This window comes from Cyprinodon variegatus, unplaced genomic scaffold (assembly GCF_000732505.1).
Source record: "Cyprinodon variegatus isolate N-32 unplaced genomic scaffold, C_variegatus-1.0 Scaffold121, whole genome shotgun sequence".
NCBI lineage: Eukaryota > Metazoa > Chordata > Actinopteri > Cyprinodontiformes > Cyprinodontidae > Cyprinodon > Cyprinodon variegatus.
Window position 1 is genome coordinate 276679 of NW_015150574.1, and position 23018 is coordinate 299696.

The following is a 23018-nucleotide window of genomic DNA, read 5'->3' on the forward strand; positions in this document are numbered from 1 at the left end:
AGGATTCTAAATTGTAAACTTTGGGACAGATGATGGGTGTATGAATCAGCAGGAAAGCTAAGCTTTCTAAATAGCTGACTCACGGCATAAATTGGTGTTTTACTTTATAATGTGTAATTATAAACAGAAGTCAAGGGAAACCTGCACGTTTCAAGTTCTTGCATCTAGCTTAGAGGATAATTTCCCAGCAAGAAAATAATCCAAGACTGAGCCACAGTTAACTGATTTAGATAGGTCTATTATGAGTCATTTTCATAGATTACAAAAGCCAAGGTGTGTACCTAAATTGAACTGAACCTTTTTGGTCAATTTTGAGCAATTGCTCATTACAAGTGCTCTACACATCTAATGGCACTTGAGACATATTGCAATGAAGAATAGGCACTTTTTCTTTCTTGGTAGCAGAAAGGTACGGTAATAAAGACAAATCCTACATAATTTTTTTTTTTATTATTACAGCAAAAGATGGTTCTACAAAGTATAAAATTACTGTGATTAAAACATATGCATGACTTTTTTCATGTTTTGTAAATATACTTTAGATTTTGGCTATGATGTGAATAAATGTTTAAGGGATATCAGCGCTATTTTAAGTTGTATGTTAAGGATTTAACCAGTGACCTTAAAGACAACATTCAAGTTTCATTAAATCCCTGAAAATTCTTCCTACCTGTTTTAACTTTTAAAGTTGCGGGATGATCTTGAAGAATTAAGTTCTTGCCGGTGACACTGTCAAGACGAACAACAACAGCAGAGACATTTATTGAGTACTCTGTGGCTGCAGTTAAGTTGGAGATCTTGATGCTCATAAAGTGGGAATCATTGTTGTAGGGATAGAAGAGCATCTCGCAAATGAAGCTGCATATCATTACGCTGTAATAATGAGAAGTCGTCTGCATGAATGCAGAAACATTCCAGCTTAGATTCACATGATCAATGCTGACAGAGTCCACAGCTAGTGACTGAGGGGAAACAGGCCCTGGAAGAAAGGAAACGTTTTAGATCAGCCTTTTATTAAAATTAAAATTTTATTTCCATTATATATTTTATAACCTGTGAAATATTCCATTTTTTACTATTGTGACGATAATGATGTATTCATCCTATCTATTCCTTACAAAGGAAAAATAGCTTCCAGCTAGCACAATTCAAGGGAAAACAGTGGATAAGTCAAAACAAATGCATCACACTACAAAAATCCCTTTGGTATTATATTTTACATAATCTGGATAAAAACTGAATGTGTAACATACTGGTTCATGCAAGAAAAAAGAGGGAGGATTTGAATGGTTATTCAAAATAGCAGTCCTTCTTACCCTGACATACAATCATGTGCTCCTCATCACAGAGACGAGCCAGTAGCTTGTTGTTTTTCTCCAACATGGCCTCCAAACTAGCACACTGGCCCTCATAGTTATAGTTGTACCATCGTCTGTAGCTCAGCTCATCTCCATCGGTCCACTTCCAGCCATTGGCATGCCTGTGCAGACCAAGCCAAAAACTGGCTTTGTTTGTATGGGTGGCATTGAGAAGAGCAAAGTATTCCAGCTCTGTGTTCAAGACTGCAAGGTCCACAAAGTGGCTCTGACAGAACTCACGGCCTTTGACCCAGGTCATGGATTTTTCGATGAACAAGTAACGGGAGGTGATCTGGCCAGGGGCTAAGCCATGGCAGACCTCTACAACAAGATAAAGCAGAGAACAAAATATCCTCTTAGATGTATAATATATTATATATTTAAACCAATATTTTATATGCTAATCCCTAAATAAGCAAGACAGAAAAGTGTTAAGGAAAGAAAAAAACCCAATGAACATCAAAAAGATTACCAATATACAGACTAAATATAACTATTGAATAGAAACATTTCCACAAAAAATCACCAAAATATTTTGGAAAACAACAATACAAAGAATAGGACAAAATATCAGGTTTGCTTTAAACCTTTGCCAAAAATTCTAAAAGTTTACTATCTAATGAGAATAACATCTGAATTGATTTAAGCCTGGTTTATATCCATCTATCTATGTATCTAACATTTACATTAGAGATTTGTTGTAATTTCACATTTAATTACTTTGGATCAGTTTCATTCGACTCTAAAAGAAAGAATGATATTTATAATAATAATAATATAGCCCCCCAAGTGTTGGGATCTGGAGATCTGTCCACCTTTCTCCAGCAGAGGGCTCCCTAGGTCTCCTGGAGCTGAAGCTGACTACCACACCTGCGACTGATTTGCTCATCAGGGAGATCAGCATATAAGCAGCGGCAGGACTACTCTTCAGCGCCAGAGTGTTAAGCCAGTTACGGTTAGCAAGCCTGAGCCAACCAGCATGCCTGATTTTCTGACTCCCTGAAAGCCTGACTTGAACCTAATCAGTTTGTTGTCCTCTCTGCCTCCTAGGAAGAACCCGACTGAAACCTGAAGCTCAGGAAGTGTCTCAACTGAAAACCTGCCTGCCTGCTCTCAGTAACAAACCTGAAGATCAAACTGTCTGGATCTCCCAACCTTCCTCCAAGAAGGACTTGGAGAAGCTCTGAACTCTACAAGCCTGAAGCTAGGTCCTGTCGCTGCCAAGCCCTCTGCTGTCGATCAGTCTCTAGACCCTCCTGGTTCCCTCCCTCTGCCGTTCAGCCTGAATCTCTGAACAGGTACAGATCTGCACATTCTCTCAGCTACAAGATCATTAGCTGCCCGGCTAACCTAACTGTCCCTCTCTGCAGCGAGCCTTGTGTGACCAGTCCAGGATCTGATTCCAGTATCTGTCAAGTAACCTTGTGCTTATCTACCCCAACATGACACCAAGAAACTAAATCAGCCCAATTTTGAACTGATTACATGTACTTACATCAGGCCTTAGGTAGAATCTTTACCACTGTCACCTAATTGGCAATGGTGGCCTAATTCCGCAAACTGGATCAGTTTTGATTTTGAGAAAAAAAAAAAAAAAAACAGGTATGTTTGTATGTTTGGTCCTTATTACACAATAGAATTTAATATTGCCTGTGATTCACAAAAGTCAAACCTTTTAAACAGTACTCAGAATGAAGTTGCCTCAAACTTTCTTTTGTAAAACTCAGGAATCAGATTATCGATATCAGTGATATTGTACTTGTTACAATGCAGTTTCTAATCCCATCCCAACAAAAACAGTAGAAAGCATTACATTTCTGCCTAAAGTGAATAAAGTTTTCTTACCTAACACAGCCAGCAGCTGGAGTATCTTGTTCTCACTGTTGAACATAGAGTGGTATCTGTCCGCTTTCCTAGAAATGTGTTTACTTCCCTTCCTTCCTTCTCCATTAACCAGCTTTGCATGTGTTGTCTAGTAAATAATGAATACCATCAGCTCTGCTCATGCTGTCACCCTCTTGTGTGCCTTAAACTCTCTTCCCTTGGGAATTTATGGAATATGGTCACTCTGCAAGATTACGCAAAGAGTACAGAAGTGGAGGTGTGTCCAAAGATCACATTTCATCTCCATCTGGAAGATTGTGAATTGTTTTGTTCCTTGTAACTTTTCATACTATTGTTTCTTTTTTTGCAAAACTAAGATCTAGATTTAGAATAAAATAAAACGTTACGTCCCGTTTGAAAATCTGAAAGCGACAGACTCTCATCACCAGGTTGTTGGAAGGGAAAGTTGTTCAATTCTATCATCGACAATGGTTCACAAAGTAAGAGCTTTTAAGGGAGCTGCTAAAAATACTTCCAGGTAGCTCCACCCGCCAGTCTATTTTGGGATCCAGCAGTGAGAACAAAGGTAAGGTGAGTGTTCTCTGTCAATATTAAATTCTAACACTGTAACACAGTAACACTGCCAATAGAAAAGCTTTAACATTTCATGCAAGATCTATCTATCTGTCTATCTGTCTGTCTGTCTGTCTGTCTGTCTGTCTGAGATGCATACCTTCACATACTTTTCATTTCAGTTTGAGCTTCCAGTTTAACTAATCAGGGTAAACACTAGTCTGCTATCATCATTGCAGGTTTCTTTGTTAACAATGTCTTAAAGACAATATTTACATCACCTTGGCAACACTTATACACATAGAAGAAGCTTTGTTTTTGTTCCTTTAAAGTGTCTTTTTGCAAATTGTACAGTTTTCTTGGCTTGTCCTTCCCACTTGCAATTATTTTCACAATTTTTTGCATTTCAATGTGTGAGGGGTTGTGCCATAGCTTTGGTTTGCTATTAAATTCTGTCAATGAGAGCCAAAGTCAGTTATTAACAAAGTTAGTCATTTTAAAAAGGCCAAGTCAGAAAACAGTCAAGTCTCTGTCAAATATTGTTTTTAATCATACCTGCATACACAGAATAAACACAACTTTAATCCCCAGTTTATTCGCAGCATATTTCAAGCAACCAGGAAAAAAAAAAGAAGAAGAAAAAACAGCTGCGTGCATGCCAGTTTGCAGCTCTTAGATGTCAGGTCTGTTTTAGCTGTGGGAGCTGTCAATAAAATTAAAACTGTTAAAACTGTAGATTCTGTGATTTGGAGTTTTTTACTGCTCTCTTTTGTTCTCTGATGCTGTGTAGTTGTTTGAGTTTCTCTCAACAACATAGAAATAACAAAATAACCCCAAAGGCAGAGAGCAATTAGAAACTGAGTTACTGAAATTACTAAACTTATCACCACTATTCAAATGTATTGAATATAACAGGATATAAGTTGATAGAGTACAGCAGCAGGAAGACAGACAAACCCCATGGTTACATTTGGTAATAACAGGTCCCCAGATATTTTTGAATTATCCAAAAAACTTTGGGGTTTATGAGATTTTATCTATGTAGGTGAACAAAAAAAATAATAATTTGTCATTTTATGTAGCAGCAGGTTAAACATGCTTAGAACAAATTACTCTATATAAATATTAATTAACAGTAAAAAAATAAGGGATGCTTTTTCTTTCTTGTGACATTGTTTTTGGGTCGAAATATGTAAGTCGAAAATTGGAAAGATGAGCTGTCAATGTGCAACATTTCCAATACAAATGTGGAGGTCAAGAGAGAAAAACACAATTGCCAACAAAATGATTTACTGACATGTTTTCATTTCCCATTGCATCTATGAATCCGATCTACACTATGTTTTCCTCTCCCTCCTCATTTTGTTCTAACACCCTCAAAATAAACAGCCAATCAAACTCTTGTAAACTTTTATTTTTTCCAATTTACCCTATACTTTCCTCCCAGCTGATTTTCTTTGACAATAAAAGATTCTGCCTTAAAAATATCTACTATCCCACCATCTGATCCATTTTCTCCCCTTCTAATTTCCAGAGGCAATCGATTAAAAAAATATATCTGGTGGTCTATATCAGCTTTCTCAGTCTTGAAACCACCTCGCCGTTTTTCTCATCTTTAACTATAGATCCACTGGCGACCTGTCCTGGGTGTACCCTGCCTCTCACCCGTAGACAGCTGGAGATAGGCACCAGCACCCCTTGCAACCCCACTCAGGATAAAGCTTGTCAGATAAGGGATGGAAGGATGGAACTATAGATCCCAGAGACAGAACCTCTGGTCTGCTCCAGCTGAGAAGATGTTAGTGTTGTCAGGGTTTATTGCCAAGTGCAGAGCTCGTTGTGAATGACCTTGAAAGAAAAAAAAGAATGATAATTTCATTATTAACACTTTGAAGTTACTTATTAAATAAATGTATTTAAATGTTTACATTATTAGCAGCATATGATCATATTGCAAGTAGAACACGGCAATGTCAGAACCCAAGAGCTTTTGGATATTAAAAGGCCTTCTTTACAAACTAAGACACAGTCACTCCAAAAATCTAGCATCTTGTTAAACAACCCTAAGCACTTGCCTGACATGTACTTCTTTTGCATGTTTTGGGGAAGGATGTAGTATTTAATATACAACAATACTGGACACTTTGGTCTTCAACGCTACACACACCCCTGTTAAAATCTAAGGTTTATGTAAAACCTGAGTAAATGGAAGCCTACATAAACTGTTCAGAATAGATTTAGATTTCTGAATATATTTCCAAATACATTCAATATACAAAATAACATTTAAATAGAAAACAAATGTTATCTTCTTTTACCTGAGCTATCTCTATAGTTATGCTGCTATAGACTTAGACTACTGGAGGACATAGGGGCCACTTGTCATTATTCCGCTTAATTCTATCTCTATTCTCCCATTCTGCAGAAGTTTGTTAGCTCATTATCTAACGTTATGCCCTCTCTGTTTTTTCTCATATTAGCTTCATCTGGTCTGTTCCTGTTTGGCTGAAACGCCATCCTGGAGAGTGGTATCGGCTGTGCTGCTGCCATCCATGCCTCTGTTTGTGGATGTTGGAGTTTTTTCTCTCCACTGTCGCTACAAGCATGCTTTGCGGTAGTGATTGCCTTCTAGTCAATAAGTCGATGCAATCAGCTGGTTTTCCTTAGATAGACATTTTTGTACCAATCTGACTGTATGATCTGGTTGAACTGTAAAGTGCCTTGAGATGACATGTGTTATGAATTGGTGCTACATAAATAAACTGAATTGAATTGAACCTTTTGAATGCAGCAGTCCAACTTGTTAGTATTGCATATTATGCACAAGACCTATGTGTATCTGATCCAACTGTTCTAAATGTGGTTCAATGACAACTTGCACTGAAGCAGTCAACTTCATCCTGCTGTTTAAATTTTGACACCCTGAGATCAAGGTGGCATTCAGTGATCAATTAAGAAGTCCTTGCCATGGTTAGGCTTCAAAAATGATTCTCAGAGACCAGTTTCCTCTAAGCATACTTCCTTTAACTTACTGCTTCTCAACTGTGTGACCCCTGACTATCTGACAAAAGCTGAATAAAATTTTTTGAAAGCAGATCTTTCAACTGTTAAGTTTTATTTATTGTTTCATTTTCACAAAAGACCCCCAGAAATGGTGAGTCATCAAGCACGGCCTCAAAAACCAACTCTCTTGGTGGGAAATGACAGATGTGCTATAGTAATATTTCTCAGAAACACAAGGATGCAGTTTAATTTGTTCCCATCGGGGGGGTGTAAATGTGTCAAACAGTTTGTAACTGCATCAGAAGTCAAACAGTTCAGTTATGTAATTAATCTTCTGACCTGTCAGTTGGTGCATTGGGCTTAGGGAGGGAAATTCCCAACTCCAAGAGGTGATAAGGTTATGAGGAAGTCCATGACCTGTGATTAAATATCTTCTTTTTTCAGCCCATCTGAGACAACAGATCTACAGATTGAGTTATAGAATAAACCATGAAACTTTATTCACATTTAAATATGATAATCATAATACATCATGATGCATCACTACCTGTGAATTGGTGTTTATGGACTTCAAACAAGACCCTGATTGTGTGTCCCAGATTCTGAGCTGTCCATCCTTCCACCCTCCTCCTGTAGCTATTACTTTTCTCTGCCATGGACACCATCCTAATGCCTAGAATAACGGAAATTGGAAAAACACTATGAATACCACAAAGATAAAAACAATGCACAATCCCTTGTTTTGTGTCATTAGCCTACAATTTACATGTAAGCATATCTATAATGGAACCATTGTTACTGGGGAACTTTTGGAACCAGTTTCAATGTAGCAACAAAAACAAAGAGAGCATGCCAAATGTTCATTACAATAGTTTCACTGCACAGCAAATATCCCCCTGTAGCAGCACTAATTATTGGACTATAATATTAAAGTCATTTAAAAACAGGTTACCTCCCCTGTACAAATCAAATGTATATGTAATCTACCATGCGGATTATTTGCAAGTCTCTTCAGAAGGACCGGAGGGACCATAGGTTGAGTCAAAGCAAACAAAACATGGAAACAAGGAAAAACCCCAACCTTACTACGGTATGTTGTTTGGTCCTTGAAACAAAATGACAAAGGCTCTTTCTTTTTGGTCATTTGATGCTAACCTCAGGAAAAAATAAGGAACAATATAGGATTGGATATCTTCTCCCAATGATTTAATAAAAACATTTTTTTTTAAGTGTAACATTGCAAGAGTTCTTGAATCTTTTCTCATACCTCATCCAAAATAGGTTATCCTGAGCTGTTTTCTGTATGTATGCTGCTAAAAGATAGGGCTGCTGGAGGCCAGAGGGACCACTTTTCATAATATTCTTCATTCTCTCATGCTCTTCATGCTCTCCCATTCCGCAGTATTTGTTAGTTCCACCCACAACCTAATACTTTTTTTGATTTCTCTCATCATTGTTGCCTCATCTGGTCTGTTCCTGTTTGACTGTGACACCATACTGGAGAGAAATATCAGCTGTGCTGCTGCCATCAAAACCACTTTTTATAGACATTCGAGATGGCCTTTTTTTCAGTGTAGTCCTATTTCGACTCTTTTTTCATCCTCTGACATGAGAACTGGCTCAGAGATCATCTGCCTGGGTGTGTCTGTCAAGCTGTGGAGCTAGTTAACAATTACCCTTTTGTATCTCTGCTTCTTTCTGTATTTCTGCTTCTATGTCCTTAAACCCCAGTCGCCCTCTGCAGATGGCAGCTCACACTGAGCCTTGTTGTGGTGTAAGTTTCTTCCTGTTAAATTAGAGTTTTCCTCTCCCCTGTTGATACATGTATGCTCAATGTGAGGTATTGGTGAAGAGGCAACCACAAAATGCAGTCAAAATAGTCGCCTCAAGCTCATCCTGGATGAGAATGTTTTGCAATTCGATGACTTGATGCAATCAATTGGTTTTCTTTGATAGAAACTTTTCTGACTATATTGTCTCTCTTAAGTGTCTTCAGATGACATGTGTTGTGAATTGGTGCTATATATATAAATTAAATCTCATTATGCTGAATTGAAAGTCACCTTGATTTTGTGTCAAAGAATATTTAACAACAGTTTAGATATATTTACCTAAACATGGCATGGTGCATGGATTCTGAAATGTTTTTTTTCTTTATATATGCCCACTGATGGTTTCTCCCCGCTGCTGCAAATCAACTTAATATGACACTTGTGATTAAAAACAAGCAGGCAGGGTCCAAAAGCCCCTCCAGGTCATCAGTACCAGCACTTTTTGCATTGCTTTGGTGTGGATAGTTTTAGATGGCGTCTTCATCTATTCTCATTAAAATATGAATGCCCTTATGAATGAGGGATATAGTCATCTGTGGGATTTATTAGTTGTGTCAGTAATATCTGCACTCTTATGACTAATACTATCCACTAAATTCTGTCTTCGCAAAGACACAACTGAATAAGTGTTTATATGTGAATGTGACAATGCAACAAACAACTTAAATGTGTCATCTCCTTGTGACTGATGGAAGCTTTTTGTGTGCAGCCAGGCAAATAAAGCTCATATCAAGCAATTTTGGAAATATGCGTTTCAGACTGTTATAGATTTAAATTCTAGAGCAAACATTACCCTATTCCCTTGTTCTTAAACAAAAAAAACAAAACAAAAAACAACACTAAAACAAAGATGAATGGACTTGTGTATGGATGGGCTATTTTAACAACATGATCCAGTCAGAAAAGGTTGGTAAAATCATCAATACTTTTTAGCTTTGTCCCCCACAAAGCTCTCAGTCTGACCATCTCTCTCTATTTTGTTCAAAATAAACAAAATCAAAGCATTTGAGCAAATTAAAAATACTTTTTATAATTTCATGCAAGCTGATGTCACCTTTACAGAGCTCGGCTGTTTCATTGATATAACTGGCTTGCAAGGTGTTTTGATCCCTGCTACATCCCCCTCCCAAATATGAAGAAGCCCCTCTTTGGAGCCACTGGCAAGTAATTCATTTCCTGGCGACCACTCCAGGCTACATATTCCCTCCTCCTGGAAGGCTGCACCTAAAACAGGAGATGGGGCCCGGGGGTCTAGGTGATGTATGTGTCCAAGAGTGGAGCCACTGTAAGACAGGAAAAATAGAACTTAACAAACACATTGCATTATAGCTTGTTAAATGCTTTTAATTCAAATAAATTCCTCCCAATCCATCAAACCAATCAGTATAATGAAGAAAGAACTCTAAATGACGGATGACTGTCCAGTACCTGCTTAGTAATCGCTGTTTCCAAGAAACGGCTCCCACCACAGACAGGTGTGACTTAAAACACCACATGCTCTGCTTGTGGTCAACATCCCACAACTAGATGTCAGTTAGAAACAGTGGGACAACAAAAATCATCACTGTGGTACAAATAAGTCTCAAACTTCCCCCACCCTGGTTTCATAGCTTTTCGGTTACTTGTATCTCCCCTCGTCTGTTCCCTGTGCAGAGAGTTCTGCCATCACCGCTCCAGCTCAGACAGGAGATGGTGTGAGTCCTGCAGCGAGGTGACCCGGGTTCTAGACTCGGCTGGAAGTGTCCCACCAGGGCACGAGTTTCTGAGTTCCAGAGATAAACAGTAGAACCAAGCGCTAATGCAATCATTCCATCACAACTGCAGTCAAGAAGATTGGTGTCTGAAAGGATAAAGATGGGAGATGGAATGAAAGGGTCTACTTTACATCAGCACATCTAGAATTATTAGCAGATAGTACTGACTTAGTATGGTGTTATGGAAAACCAAGAGTGTGTCATTATTTTCAGATACAGATTAATTAGAATAACGGAAGAACATAAAAGTAAAAAATTGCATACATTTAAAATTACAAAGCTCACTTCTAAAAAAAACTACTTTCAAGCACAATAACATGTCTGCATTTCAATTACATAGATTTATTTTGAACAAAATAATTTCATTTTTCTCTAATTTACAACTTTAGTAACAATAAGAACCATAAAGTTAGCTAACACTTTTTTTCAGTTTACTGAGTACTGCAGTTTACTTGGACTCTAAGAGAGAGAGAGAAAAAATATTCTTCAGCTTCTACGTTTTGTTGGTGGCCTTTGCTGCAGTAGATATTTTTCACTTATGACAAGACTTTAATTATCATAATAACAAACAATAGAACCCAATATTAATATATATATATTTTAAAGATTTTTTTTTAAAATTCACTCTTAATAAGGAGATTTTTTTCAACAAGTTCAATGTGATAAAATTAGGCTAAATTAAAATAGGATAACTAGTTTTCAAGTTTTGAGGTGGTGTTTTGAGGAAAAACATAATGCAAACCCACTCAGACTTTACTGACTGCAACACATGCAGTAAATAATGTATTTCTAATCATATTATGTAATAAAATGCTAAGGACTTATTTTTCACATTACATTTTAACAAAGCAATTTCCTATATTATAATATCTTTACATCATCCTATTGATGTGCAAATAATCAGTTAATAATTGCAACACTGAGCACATGTTAAATATTAGATTTTTATGTGCACTGCATTCTGTTTCATGCAGACAAGCATCTTTGGTTGTAGCGACATTTATCTGTCCTTGTGAACAATTTTTCTTCCTGTGCATTGAAAAAAATGACCTATTTTAATTTATGGTCACATACAACTTTGTGCAGACTTACTATGTGTGACTGAGGTGCAGTTCAACTTGACCACTGCTTCTGAAGAAGAACAAACATCTACCTTTGTGCAAAGTGAACTTCCTATCTACAAACCATGCTTCTGACCTCATGTACTTAAAAGGAAGATATGACTCAAAACACTCTGAGAAACCATTGTTTGCACCTCACCTTATAAAGAATAACTGTGTTACGCTTTAATAAGCGATCAAAAAAGATTCTAATTCAAATTTTCTGACCTCCCTGTTCATAACATTTCTTCTTACAGTAGTCATTCAGCAGGGATGGTGCCCATAAAGTCCTCTGTGCCATTCCTTGTACATTCATATTGGCAAAGGGCTTCAAATCTGGTTTTCTCTCATTAGAATCTGCAACAACAAAAAATTGGAAACATATTAATCTAAGATTCCTTGATTTAGTGAATGATATTAATGCTAATGTCCAATTTCCCCTTCCAAGATTAATTTACCCTTGACCCGTTTTTATTAAGAACCATACATATATAATAACAATTCTTTTTTCGAAAAGAAGAATCTGTCAGCCTAATCAAGCGTTTCGTGGAGGTTTTCTGATACCATCTCAGCCAGTGTCAGTCTACAAATGATTGAAATGTCATAGTTACTCATTTCTAACTTACCAGCTTGTTGGGAACTGTCATGTGGCTGAACTGCTGCTCTCCAAATCCACTGCACTTTCTGCAAATGTTATTTTTTTATAATTAGTTTTTAAGAAGTTTGTTTGAATGTTTTTCACTGTGTAGGTATAATATCTTAGATATATAAGATGATGCTGCAAAGCATATGTTGCATCGGTCAGTTGTGGTTAAGAGATAGCTGAGCAAACAGGCAAAGGTCTTGATTTACGGGTCAGTCTATGTTTCTACCCTCATCTATGGCCATGAAATCTGGATCATGACAGAAAGAACAAGCTTTCTGGATTAGCTTTCTCTGCAGGGATGCTGCGCAGCCCTTTAAAGATAGAGTAAGTAGCTCTCTCATTTAGGAGAGGCTCAGAGTAGAGCCACTTCTCCTCCTCATCGAGAGGAGTCAGGTGAGGTGGCTCGGACATCTTTTTCAGATGGCCCTGGATTCCTCCCTCACGAGGTGTTCCAGGCATGTCCCACCAGACGGAGGCCCAAGGGACAACCCAGGACACAATGGAGGAACTATGTCTCTCAACTAGCCTGTGGACATTCCAGGCTTCCACCAGCAGAGCAGTAGGAGTTGAATGGTGTGAGGAAAGTCTAGGAGTCTTTGCTGAGACTGCTCTCCCTGCAAAACTGTCCTGGATGAAGCAGAGGATGACAAGTGCGAGTACAAGTACAATTGTTATGTGCTCCAATATTTTCATGCCTTTGCCAATCCAGTTTGTAAAACCTCTCCGTTGTGCATAATCTTTTCGTCTTGGCAAAGGAAACTTTGCAGACATTATCACACATTTGCAACTACTAAATTGAAGGTTTAGATGAATGCATGCATAAGTTAAAACATGAAATTATAGTGTTGTCTAGATTGTTGAATAGACACACACAAACATTGACAGCCTCTGGCGTCATAAAGTGTGTCATAAATGATGGTGGTATAGTAAATGTGGTATCTTTATAACAAACCTTATATGTTTCTGTGTCGGACGATCTTCTGACTGTAATAGAATGTTGTTGAGGTGAAGACACAGACGTCTGTAAATCTGAAAACCAAAATGCACACGAATGAAACTAAAATCAAGCAGTATGTTGAGGCCAGGTTTTTTAAAAGCTGAATAGCAAGTGTGTGGCTCTGCAAAACAGAGGGTGAACTGGTGTGAGGTATTCATTTAAGTAGTACCGACATGTGCGACCAAAAGCCAGCCTCAGAAGAATGCTGCAAGATGCACAATGCAACACTTTTTTTCTGATGCAACCACTATCTTATCTATTTATGCAACCATCACTGCAATCGCTTTATATATATATATATATATATATATATATATATATATATATATATATATATATATATATATATATATATAAACAATACACATGTATTCATCTGATTATTATCTTTCAGGACAGCAGTTCGAAGAATAATTATAGTATCTAACTACGGAGGTTATGGTTCACATTTTTATATGAAGAAAGTATTACAGAGTGTGAAACCTTGCATGTGTGTCTGTGGGACATCTTGTGCCTGCTTGGGGTCTCTGGGTGAAGATTCTAGCTCCAGCCTCTGACAGACTGTGTCAAACTCAATGCGAGGGTTACAGCGCCGCCCAGAGGGCAGTGGTGTACTCGCAGCTGGACCTCCTCTACTGCTTCCCTGAATGATGCACGTCTTAAAACGTTTATATGCAAGTTCATCGGCCTCGTTTTGTCCCTGCAAAGAAGAGTGGAAACAATAGAAACATTTATTTGCAAAATGTACTTATGTCATGTGTTTTATACTGAGACAAACATAATGGCCCCAAAAGCAGCTCAGGTGGGTCTACTGGTATCAGCTTTCAGGGGAATTTCCATTTAGGAACCTCACAATAAGATGTTTATGACACATTGGTTGAAAAAATAATATCCAAGTAGTCTATTAAAAAGAATAAATTACTTAGAAATGTGTTATGTGGCATGCTTATAACCTGGAATTGTGAAAACGATCAAGGCATCTCTGTTACAACTATTTCATTAACGATTTATGACTGTGTCATAACTGTACAGTTTGTATATCCAGGTTAGAATACTATTGTGATTTTTTTCCATTTCAAACAAAAGATTTTGACTAAAATTTTAAATACGAAGCTAAACTATATATATATTTTTTTTATTTATACTGAAAAAAATACATCAATGGAAAATATGTTATTAATGTTTTACAGCATTCATCTTTATTGATGTTGGTATAGTTGAAAAATCACTAGTATTGGTTTCTAACTCTAGCAACCTTTCAAACGGATGTTGCTTCTGAAGTTTCCTGTTTTACTTTGTTTTTAACCCTGATTTAACTCCACATTACTTTACTACAGAAGAGGATTAGGGCCACTGGAAAAAAAAAAGTTAACTGATTTTAAAATGTTATTTCAGTATAATATGAGGAAAAATACAAAATTTTGACTTTCATCTCAGAATTCTGACTTTTTTTCTCAGAATTTTGACTTTAGTCTCAGTCTGACTTCAGTCTCAGAATTCTGACCCTTTTCTAACAATTCTGACTTTAAGCTCAGAATTCTGACTTTTTTCTCACAATTTTTACTTTTTTCTCAAATTCTGACTTCAAACTCGGAAATCTGAATTTAATCTCAGAATTCTGACTCTAATCTGAGAATTTTGGATCTTAATCTAGATGGGCTCCATGAAGGAAGAGATGTGGGAGCCCTCAGCTTCACTGACAAATATGTGAGTTGTTTGGGAGGACCAGTAACACATTGGTGGAAAATGATGGAATTAGGCAACTTTTTACATGTCCAATGGTTCCTCGGTGGTGCTATTTAATTAATGTAGGAGCAGAAAGTGATTAAAACAAGAGAGCTAGTTTGGTCTTTAAAACTGACATGGCTACGGTTTGATGCTAACATGTTTGTTAGCTGTCAGAATTCAGAGAAAAAGTCAGAATTCTGAGAAAAAAAAGGCTGAATTCTGAGATTAAAGTCAGAATTGTGAGATTAAAGTCAGAATTGTAAGATTAAAGTCAGAATTGTGAGAAAAAAGTCAGATTGTGAGAAAAGAGTCAGAATTCTAAGATTAACGTCTGAATTGTGAGGAAAAAGTCAGAATTTTGAGAAAAAAAGGCTGAATTCTGAGATTAAAGTCAGAATTGTGAGAAAAAGTCAAAATTGTGAGAGAGAAAAGTCAGAATTCTGATATTACAGTCAGAATTCTGACTTTTTCCTCATATTATACTGAAATAACATTTTTGAAAATCAGTTAACTTTTCTTTTTTTTTTCAGTGGCCCTAATCCTCTTCCGTACTTTCCTCCTCCTTTCCTCCGCCCAGACTTTTTGTAGGATTTCTGACTCCCCCCTCCAAGATGGAGGCCCTCGGAGGTTATCCCACTAAGTCCTCCAAAGCCAGGATAAAAAGGTTGAGGGTCCTGGTGAGCATGACAGTAGGTGTTGGCTGTTTGTTTCTCCTCCAGACGCACTTTGTGAAGCCAAGGAAACAGAAGGACTTTTATTCGTTTGAGGTGAAAGACGCAAAGGGGAGGACGGTGTCTCTGGAGAAGTACCGAGGGAAAGTAGGTCCACATCATCACCTGGCGTCTCAGATTTGGCGATAAATCTCTGCAAACCCGAGTGGTTAAAAAACAGCTCATGTCTTCATTTCAGTGTATCCTAACATCGCATGTTGTGTAGGGTTTTGTCCTAATTACTCGGTGGGTTTGCTCCTGTTCAGGCATCTCTGGTTGTAAACGTGGCGAGTCGCTGCCAGCACACAGAGGCGAGCTACAGGTCTCTGCAGGAGCTGCACAGAGAGCTGGGAACATCTCACTTCAACGTGCTGGCCTTCCCCTGCGCTCAGTTTGGAGACACGGAGCCCGGATCGAGCAGAGACATCGAGGCCTTCGCAAAGTCCACATACGGAGTCACCTTCCCCTTCTTCAGCAAGATCAGAATCCTGGGCTCAGAGGCAGAGCCTGCCTTCAGGTTCCTCACAGGTTGGCAGGAAAACACACTGTGCAAAGGAAAGCTCAGCTGCACATTCATGAGTCTGCTCAAAGATTTAAATGCAACACTTCAAAAGATTGTGTTGAATTGTTTGACTGTGCAAAAATCGTAGGGAAGTCATATTTAAATTACAAAACATTCTGGCTTAAACATGTATATAAATGTACTCTTTATTAGACCATATTGTCCCAAAAGTTTGAAAATTTCTATTTAAAAAAAAAAAAATCCTGTCTTAAAATCTGTTGTTTTTTTTCATGATTTTATGCAGGCCAGTTAGTTATACGTCAGCTTGTACACCTAAATTTGGCCAATCATATATCAACGTTTATCTGTCAATAAATTGTTTTCGGTCATAGCATCTTGATTCATATGTCGCAGCTAATCTACAAAGCGGTTGAAATAAGAATAATTTCCTTTACCATTGAGTTACGTCCCAGTGTTCACTGGGATGGACGTCTGTGTCTTCTGCAGGCGTAGAGCTAACAGAACTGGCAGCGTTGCGAGGCAAGGGCTCAAACATGTACGGCTTTAAGCCTTCTACACCAAACATAGCTTATGCAGCCCTGGTGTCCTCTTCCACAACACCTTTGTCCTTGCTTTCCTCCTCTTTCCTCCTAAAAAATATATGATGAAGGAGACTCATCCACGACCTCCGACATAAAACTCTCCTCCTCACATGTTTCCGCTGTCCATAGCGTTCCTTGTCAATGTCGTTGCTAAGTGCTACTTGGTCACAATGTAATTTCCCATTAGGAACCTACTAGCACTAAGTCGCTAACTGGTTAGCAAGATTCTTCAAATACACCGGCCACAATCAAACTTGCTTGCAAACCACCCCCTTGATTAACGACCAATCACATTCACTTAATTCACTCGTTAAAGTCGGGCATCACTCAGGAGAATTTAGAATTGCAACCGTTGGAACACCTGATTCCCCACGACTTTAAATATAAAAGTATGTATAAGACCAGCAATACTGGCCCTGTATTTACTTGATCAATAACAAATTTCATGTATGGCTTACCTCTACCCCAGATAATATAAATGTTAACCTGGTGATTGCACCTTTTTCCAGCCATCAACAAAAACAAATATGGCTGAATGGTTTAGCCCTCCTTTTCACTGAATCAGAGTCCATTTTTACCCATTTGTAATTTCAAAAGGTATTAAATATGAAAGGACTTTCAAAGGAAATTCAGAAAAGCAAGTGTTAAATTTATTTATATTTCAGTGTGAGGTTAAGTTACACTAACAAAGATACGTATCTTAACAATTTATATAATTGTATCACATCACAAATTCCAATTTAATTTGTTTATCAAAATTTAACACAAATAATGATTAAACCTAACATGATGCATATTCATTAATTTAATACAGACTATTTAAAACACATGAGTTTCAAGTTTATGTGTTTCGGATTAATAAAGCATTCTTAATGTATGTAATACTGCCTGTATTTATTTGAAATACATAACAACCATGTTTGAACTGCATAATAATCAGGGTTGGTTTATGTATTTCAAATAAATTAGCTTTATTATACAAATTATCATGTACATTTTATTTACAGGTTTGTGTTAAAGTGTTATTTAAAAAATTGTAACTGGGAATTTGTTATGTAATAAAATTACATACATTTGAGAATAATGTATTTACTGAGAAAATTAATGCATTTTAACCATTTCTGTTTTATCACTTTTCTGTGATGAAAACGGAATCCTACACTGCTTCCGCTAGCTAACTTTTCTCTTTGGATTTAAACATAAATCTAGTCTTTTGGCTTTTTATTTTTTCCCTTCATGTTAACCGTATTACTGGTGACCTGTCCAGGGTTTACCCCGCCTCTCGCCCGTAGACAGCTGGAGATGGGCACCAGCACCCCTCGCGACCCCGCTTGGGATTCAGCATGTAAAAAAATGGATGGATGGTTAATCATATGTTATATAGTGCATAATCTAAAGAAAGAAATAACTTTAAAAAAAAAGATCAACATAGTCATATTTTGCCGGGCTGCTCTGAGCATGTCCAATGATGACGTCAGACAAGCTGTTTAATGGAGAAAATGTAAGAAGCAGCAAATTGTCTCAGGAAAGTCATAAAACATGTTTTAAAGATTTGCATTAGCATTCTTTGGTGATTTAAGGATTCAATATGTACTTTCAGTACCATAATTCAATTATTTATGGTGACCTGCATGAATGTCTACTTGTCCATGTGCAGATAAGCTGATATACGGATCGTGCTTCCGGTAGGGATAGGATAGTGACAGGAAGAATGTTTTACTGCTAAAGAAGCAGGAAGTGTCGGAGTGGATTGAGGTCTTCTGGAATGCAGTTTTTTTTTTTTTTTTTATCTTTAGTGACATCAGCCACAGCTGGGAGAACCAGGCCTCTTAGAATACTCCCTTTATGTTGCCGGTGTTGGGAGACAGGACTGTAAAATGCGTCACTCTGGGATAATGCACGAAGCGATTACAAAGCTGGAGAGCTTCTTCATTACCAGAAATCATTGGTGCACAAAGAAGCGTTATAACAGAACCCTCCTCTCAGCAGCTGTTAGATTATATAACCATCACCGAAAAACTCAATAAGCTGCTTACGTTCCTGTTCATGTTTTGTCTTATTTTGGTCATTTTATTTTTCAGTTCAGTGAATCTGCAAGCTTCAATTAGCCTTTCAATGTGTGAGTTACAGAAAATCTACCAAGTCAAATCTGTGCACCATCTTTTTGTGATGTAAAATTAACCAAACTCCAACCAAAACCATCCCACACTGTAATAGAATAGTTCAAATAAATAATTTCAAAATGAATGACATTCACATCCATGACCAGTGTGTAAATCTTCTGAGCAGATTTGTGTTTGCGTTGTTTTATCTAGGACACACCAGATATTTAAACACAAGGAAAAGCTGCTTGAAAATGTGTTTTTAGAGATTTGTTTCAAAGTTCTCTATTTACAACATGGTGAAGTCGTTTGAAGTGCTTGAAGAATAATGCCTCTAAACTGTCCCTTTTAGATTCTGTCCAGAAAATACCAAAGTGGAACTTCTGGAAGTTCCTTGTGAATCAAGAAGGAAAAGTGATCCGGTTCTGGAGAACGGACGAATCCATGGAGAGCGTCCGGAAAGAGGTCACAGCGCTAGTGCGAGAAATCATCATACGGAAACGTGGAGAGCTATGATGGCTAATGCTTAGTAGAAATGGGACATTTTGCCACTTTATGTCAAATGGGGCTGTGCTGTTAAAGCCAGAAATGACTGGAGTGGTTCAGTCATCTTTCTGTTGCTCCAGAAACATCCATGGCTGTGTGTAGGTCGGCCATTATACTGGACACTAACCACTGAACCTTAAGGTTATTTAGACCCTTAAACTGTTGGCTTTTTTAAAATGAAATAAAAAAAAATTATTTCTATTGTGCTCCTTACATTTTTTTTCTCATATTTACAGTCCTGTTTTTAAGATGAAACCTACAGTTGACCACTTAGTGCCTGATTTGAGCCTCATAAATTGTTTTACATTTTGTAATAATAAAACAATTTACATTAACTTCAGAATTTCTATTTATTTATTTCTGATATATAAAAAAAAAAGTATTCATTTACCTTCCACACGTATGATTTGGAGGCATGGAAAACTTATGATATCCATACAAGTTAATTGTTTTAAATAACAGAAAGAAAAATCTCAGTTCTAGGATTTCACGTAGTGAGATAAATAAAACCTTTTTTCATACTAATATTTATCTCTGATCTCGTGCTGTACAAAAAGACAATATAATCTAAGCTGTCAACAAATATAAATAAAAATCGAACAATAACATACATTATTATGTATACAATTACACCTTTCAGGTTGAATACATAATGTATGTTTTTTTTAATAATTGTTAAGTAGTGGAGTGCAGCAGAGCTTATGACTATTTTAGTTTTGGAAGTCCATCACAGATTCTCTTTAGTTTGCAGAGTATTTCACCATGAAATAGACAACCAATAGCCAGGTTAGGCTGTCTGCAGAACTAGACTGAATCATCAACCCTTGCCTAAGCTGCTTTACAAGTAATGTGCTATAATAAAATTTTTGGTTTTATTTTGAGAAACTTCATCTTGGAAAATTATTTGTCACAATTTGTCTCCACTGTTCCTTAATCTGATTTTTTTCTCACCGTTGAATGACTTAAGGTTTTTGAGGAACTCCAGTAAAACTCCTCATGTCAATGTTTGCCTTTCTAAGGTCATTGCTATTTTCTTTCCAACTTGACATTGTCTCCACAAAGGCTATCTAACAACCCCTTTCCTGCAGTATTTATAGTTGGGATTGTTCACTGATCACAATTCCTTTTGATCAAAAGGAATGTTAGTTTTTCTTCTCATAGCTTTATAATTTGAGGTCTTATATTAATTAATAAGGACAGTGTGTGTTTTGTACACATGAGTTTAAATTTAAATAATTGATTCTGCATGTTAGTTGTATTATCTCTTGACGCTGAAACGGCAACATAATTGGTGTACTTTCATGCTGATATTCATCAGAAATTATTTCTATATTGACTGGGCATAGCTCAATCAGAAAAACACAGAGCCTGGCTGCTGTGGATATGCCGGACAGTTGGAGGGCAGCAGCAGGTAAGCTGGCACCTGAAGCCACAACCAGCTAACGAGACACTGCCTACAAACCATCCGAATGCACTGGAGGTCATCTTTGTGTGAGGTCCCCCAACATTTTTCCAAATGAGGGTAAATTTAACTGTTATGGGAGCAGAGCAGTGTGAGCTGACAGTGGACTCGTCAGCTAACAAAACACTGCCAACACACCAGTCGTAGCTAAAAGGTCTGCAACAACCACATCCTGGGGCAGGTTTTTCTTTCTAATTTCAGCAAAATTGACAATTCAGGGGGATTTCCATTTAGTTTTGCACATATTTCCTTTTTTTTTAATCCTACCTTAAGGGGGAGAGGTCTTCTTTTTCCCATTAAACATCCAAGCATCCTCCTAATAAACACAATAAATGAAAAATTCATCAGATAATTCATGAAATTGATGAGTAAAAAAAGGTCTCACAGAACTCAAAGGTCTGTAGAACCAAGGAGGGGATGTGGTTTGTTTGAAGTTTGCATTTGTTGCCTAGGAGCACCATCAACAACACATTACAGAAATAACTTAATTACTAATTACTGAACTCCACAATCTGATCTACTTACCCACTGATTTGAACGTCCATGCGCGGTTTTTTTCCCTCTCACATTCACTTTTTCCTTTTTTAGACTTAGCCTGCACAGACCCTGCTCACACCTGTCTGTGTTGACCTGCTGTCTCCTCTCCTGGACGGGCTCCTTCTCCTTTAAATACTCCCGCAGGGCGGCCAGCGGAGCGGGAAGCTCCTTCTCCTGCTTGTTATTGGAGGCCAGATCCTTTTTTCTCCCTCCAAGTAGCTTGTCTTGTCTAATGATGCCCTTCGCGTCCTTGTTTCCAGTGCAACAAATAAAGAAAAACAGCAACGCGGTAAAGCTTTAATGGAGGAGGCGGCAACATGTTGGCTCAACATCAGCAACCTGCTTTTTCACCTTTATTAATCTATTCTGGCCTTAAATTAGCCTATAGTTACACATACCAGCTAAAAGGTTTTGAAAGGGTTACCGATTTTTTTTTTCCCCGATTTTTTAAGTTACCGGTAAATTTTCCCAACAGAATGGCATTAGAACAACTAATAAAATGTTTTTAATTTGATTTTATTTTGGAAACAGTTTTCCTTTGACTTAATATTCATCCAATATCAACATCCTGAATGAGAAAATTAATGTAGCTTTTATGTTGCTTTTTTTATTGCCAAGCCTAAAAATGCAAATAAAATGGAAAAAGATTTGGGATATTTAACTTAAAAACGAACTCCTGTTTGATTAGGCGGTTATATAATATTTGCGGCTCTAAACCACTTAATGGCTGTTGCGCATTTTGTAATTGCCATGTTATTATGTAATTAAGTCAAAATTGCTGAAGAAAAGACATTAACATTATAGAATATCGTTTAACTGGACGTTTGATGTCATTATGAATAACTATTTAGATTTACTTTATATTCATTTCAGTTCTAATTAATCTTCCCGTTAGGTATGGCTATATATCCAATTCTAATTATTTAGCTGTTTGGGGTTGTTCAATCGGCAGGGCAGACTTCCCCTCCATCCCAGGTTTGTGGAAAAAATCGAAATCTAGAAAGAAAAAAGTATTTTTTTCTTAAAATAATAGATTTTTTTCTTGGATTAAGGAGGTAAAAGAGACATTTTGCCAATGGAAAAAGACATTTTACACTTAAAATAAAACCCAGTTGCATTGTCAAGTGCATATTAATTCTCTTATTTTATGAGTAAAAATACTCATTCCATTGGCAAACTATCCCATTTACCTACTCAAAACAAGGATAAATGCACTAAATCTAAGATGTTTTTTTTCCAGTGTAGAAAGATTTTGTGTGTCTGGCTTATTTTTGTGCCTCCGAACTGAGCGCGCAGTAACCAGTCTCGGCGCGCATTTTTCCGCCTGTGTGCTTCACTCTTGGCTGCGCGCTTCACACCGTTTGTTTCGAGCTGCTGTTGTGGCGCTAAGTGGGCTGAACGGTCTCTCTCCACCTGCTGCCTCCATATGCGCCTTTAAAACTCAGCTGTGGCCTGGAAATGCGCAACGGGTGCTGCTGGAGCTGGAGGTCCAAGTAATAGTCACACCCCTCTGCTTTATAATGCAGACGCCTTAAATTTTTATTAAAGACAAAGCTTTTTTAAACAACCTGCAGTTCAATCTGAAAGACTCACACAAAGAGAAAACACAATTAGGAGAAATTTATTGATACAACTACTTTGTCTTTGGCACTCAGACTTCTGCAGGAAACATATCGCTTACTTTTGATAGATATGCATGAACAGGAGCAAAGAATAGGGCTGAAACTAGTGGTGGAGTGGAG

The 23018-nt window shown here is 37.4% G+C and overlaps 3 protein-coding genes across 4 annotated transcripts in view; 1 reads left to right on the forward strand and 2 right to left on the reverse strand.

Moving 5' to 3' along the window:
- The window catches only part of LOC107085300 (snaclec echicetin subunit beta-like), a 6173-nt gene extending 2401 nt beyond the window's left edge, over positions 1-3772 (reverse strand). The window contains exons 1-4 of one of the 2 annotated variants that reach the window (XM_015375555.1): positions 3204-3772; positions 1317-1679; positions 873-979; positions 671-729 (exon numbers count right to left, since the gene is read on the reverse strand). In XM_015375555.1, coding sequence (XP_015231041.1) covers positions 676-729; positions 873-979; positions 1317-1679; positions 3204-3249 — 570 coding nt within the window. In that variant the 5' untranslated portion in view covers positions 3250-3772 and the 3' untranslated portion in view covers positions 671-675. Of the gene's footprint in view, positions 1-670; positions 980-1316; positions 1680-3203 lie in introns of both variants that reach the window. The other variant, XM_015375554.1, reaches the window with a different exon arrangement.
- Positions 3773-3920: 148 nt separating this feature from the next.
- cdc20b (cell division cycle 20B) lies at positions 3921-21353 on the reverse strand. The gene is made up of 12 exons (XM_015375546.1): positions 21265-21353; positions 21007-21055; positions 13571-13787; positions 13043-13119; positions 12071-12128; positions 11700-11801; positions 10213-10430; positions 10019-10113; positions 9645-9873; positions 7306-7431; positions 7098-7221; positions 3921-5603 (listed from the first exon to the last, which is right to left on the reverse strand). Exons 1-12 carry the CDS (start codon positions 21282-21284, stop codon positions 5506-5508), a joined length of 1413 nt encoding a protein of 470 aa, XP_015231032.1. The 5' UTR covers positions 21285-21353; the 3' UTR covers positions 3921-5505.
- Positions 15406-19581, forward strand: gpx8 (glutathione peroxidase 8 (putative)). Its single transcript, XM_015375547.1, has 3 exons — positions 15406-15633; positions 15792-16053; positions 19084-19581. The coding sequence occupies exons 1-3, from the start codon at positions 15427-15429 to the stop codon at positions 19245-19247; spliced, it is 633 nt and encodes a 210-aa protein (XP_015231033.1). The 5' UTR covers positions 15406-15426; the 3' UTR covers positions 19248-19581.
- Positions 21354-23018: the final 1665 nt, after the last annotated feature.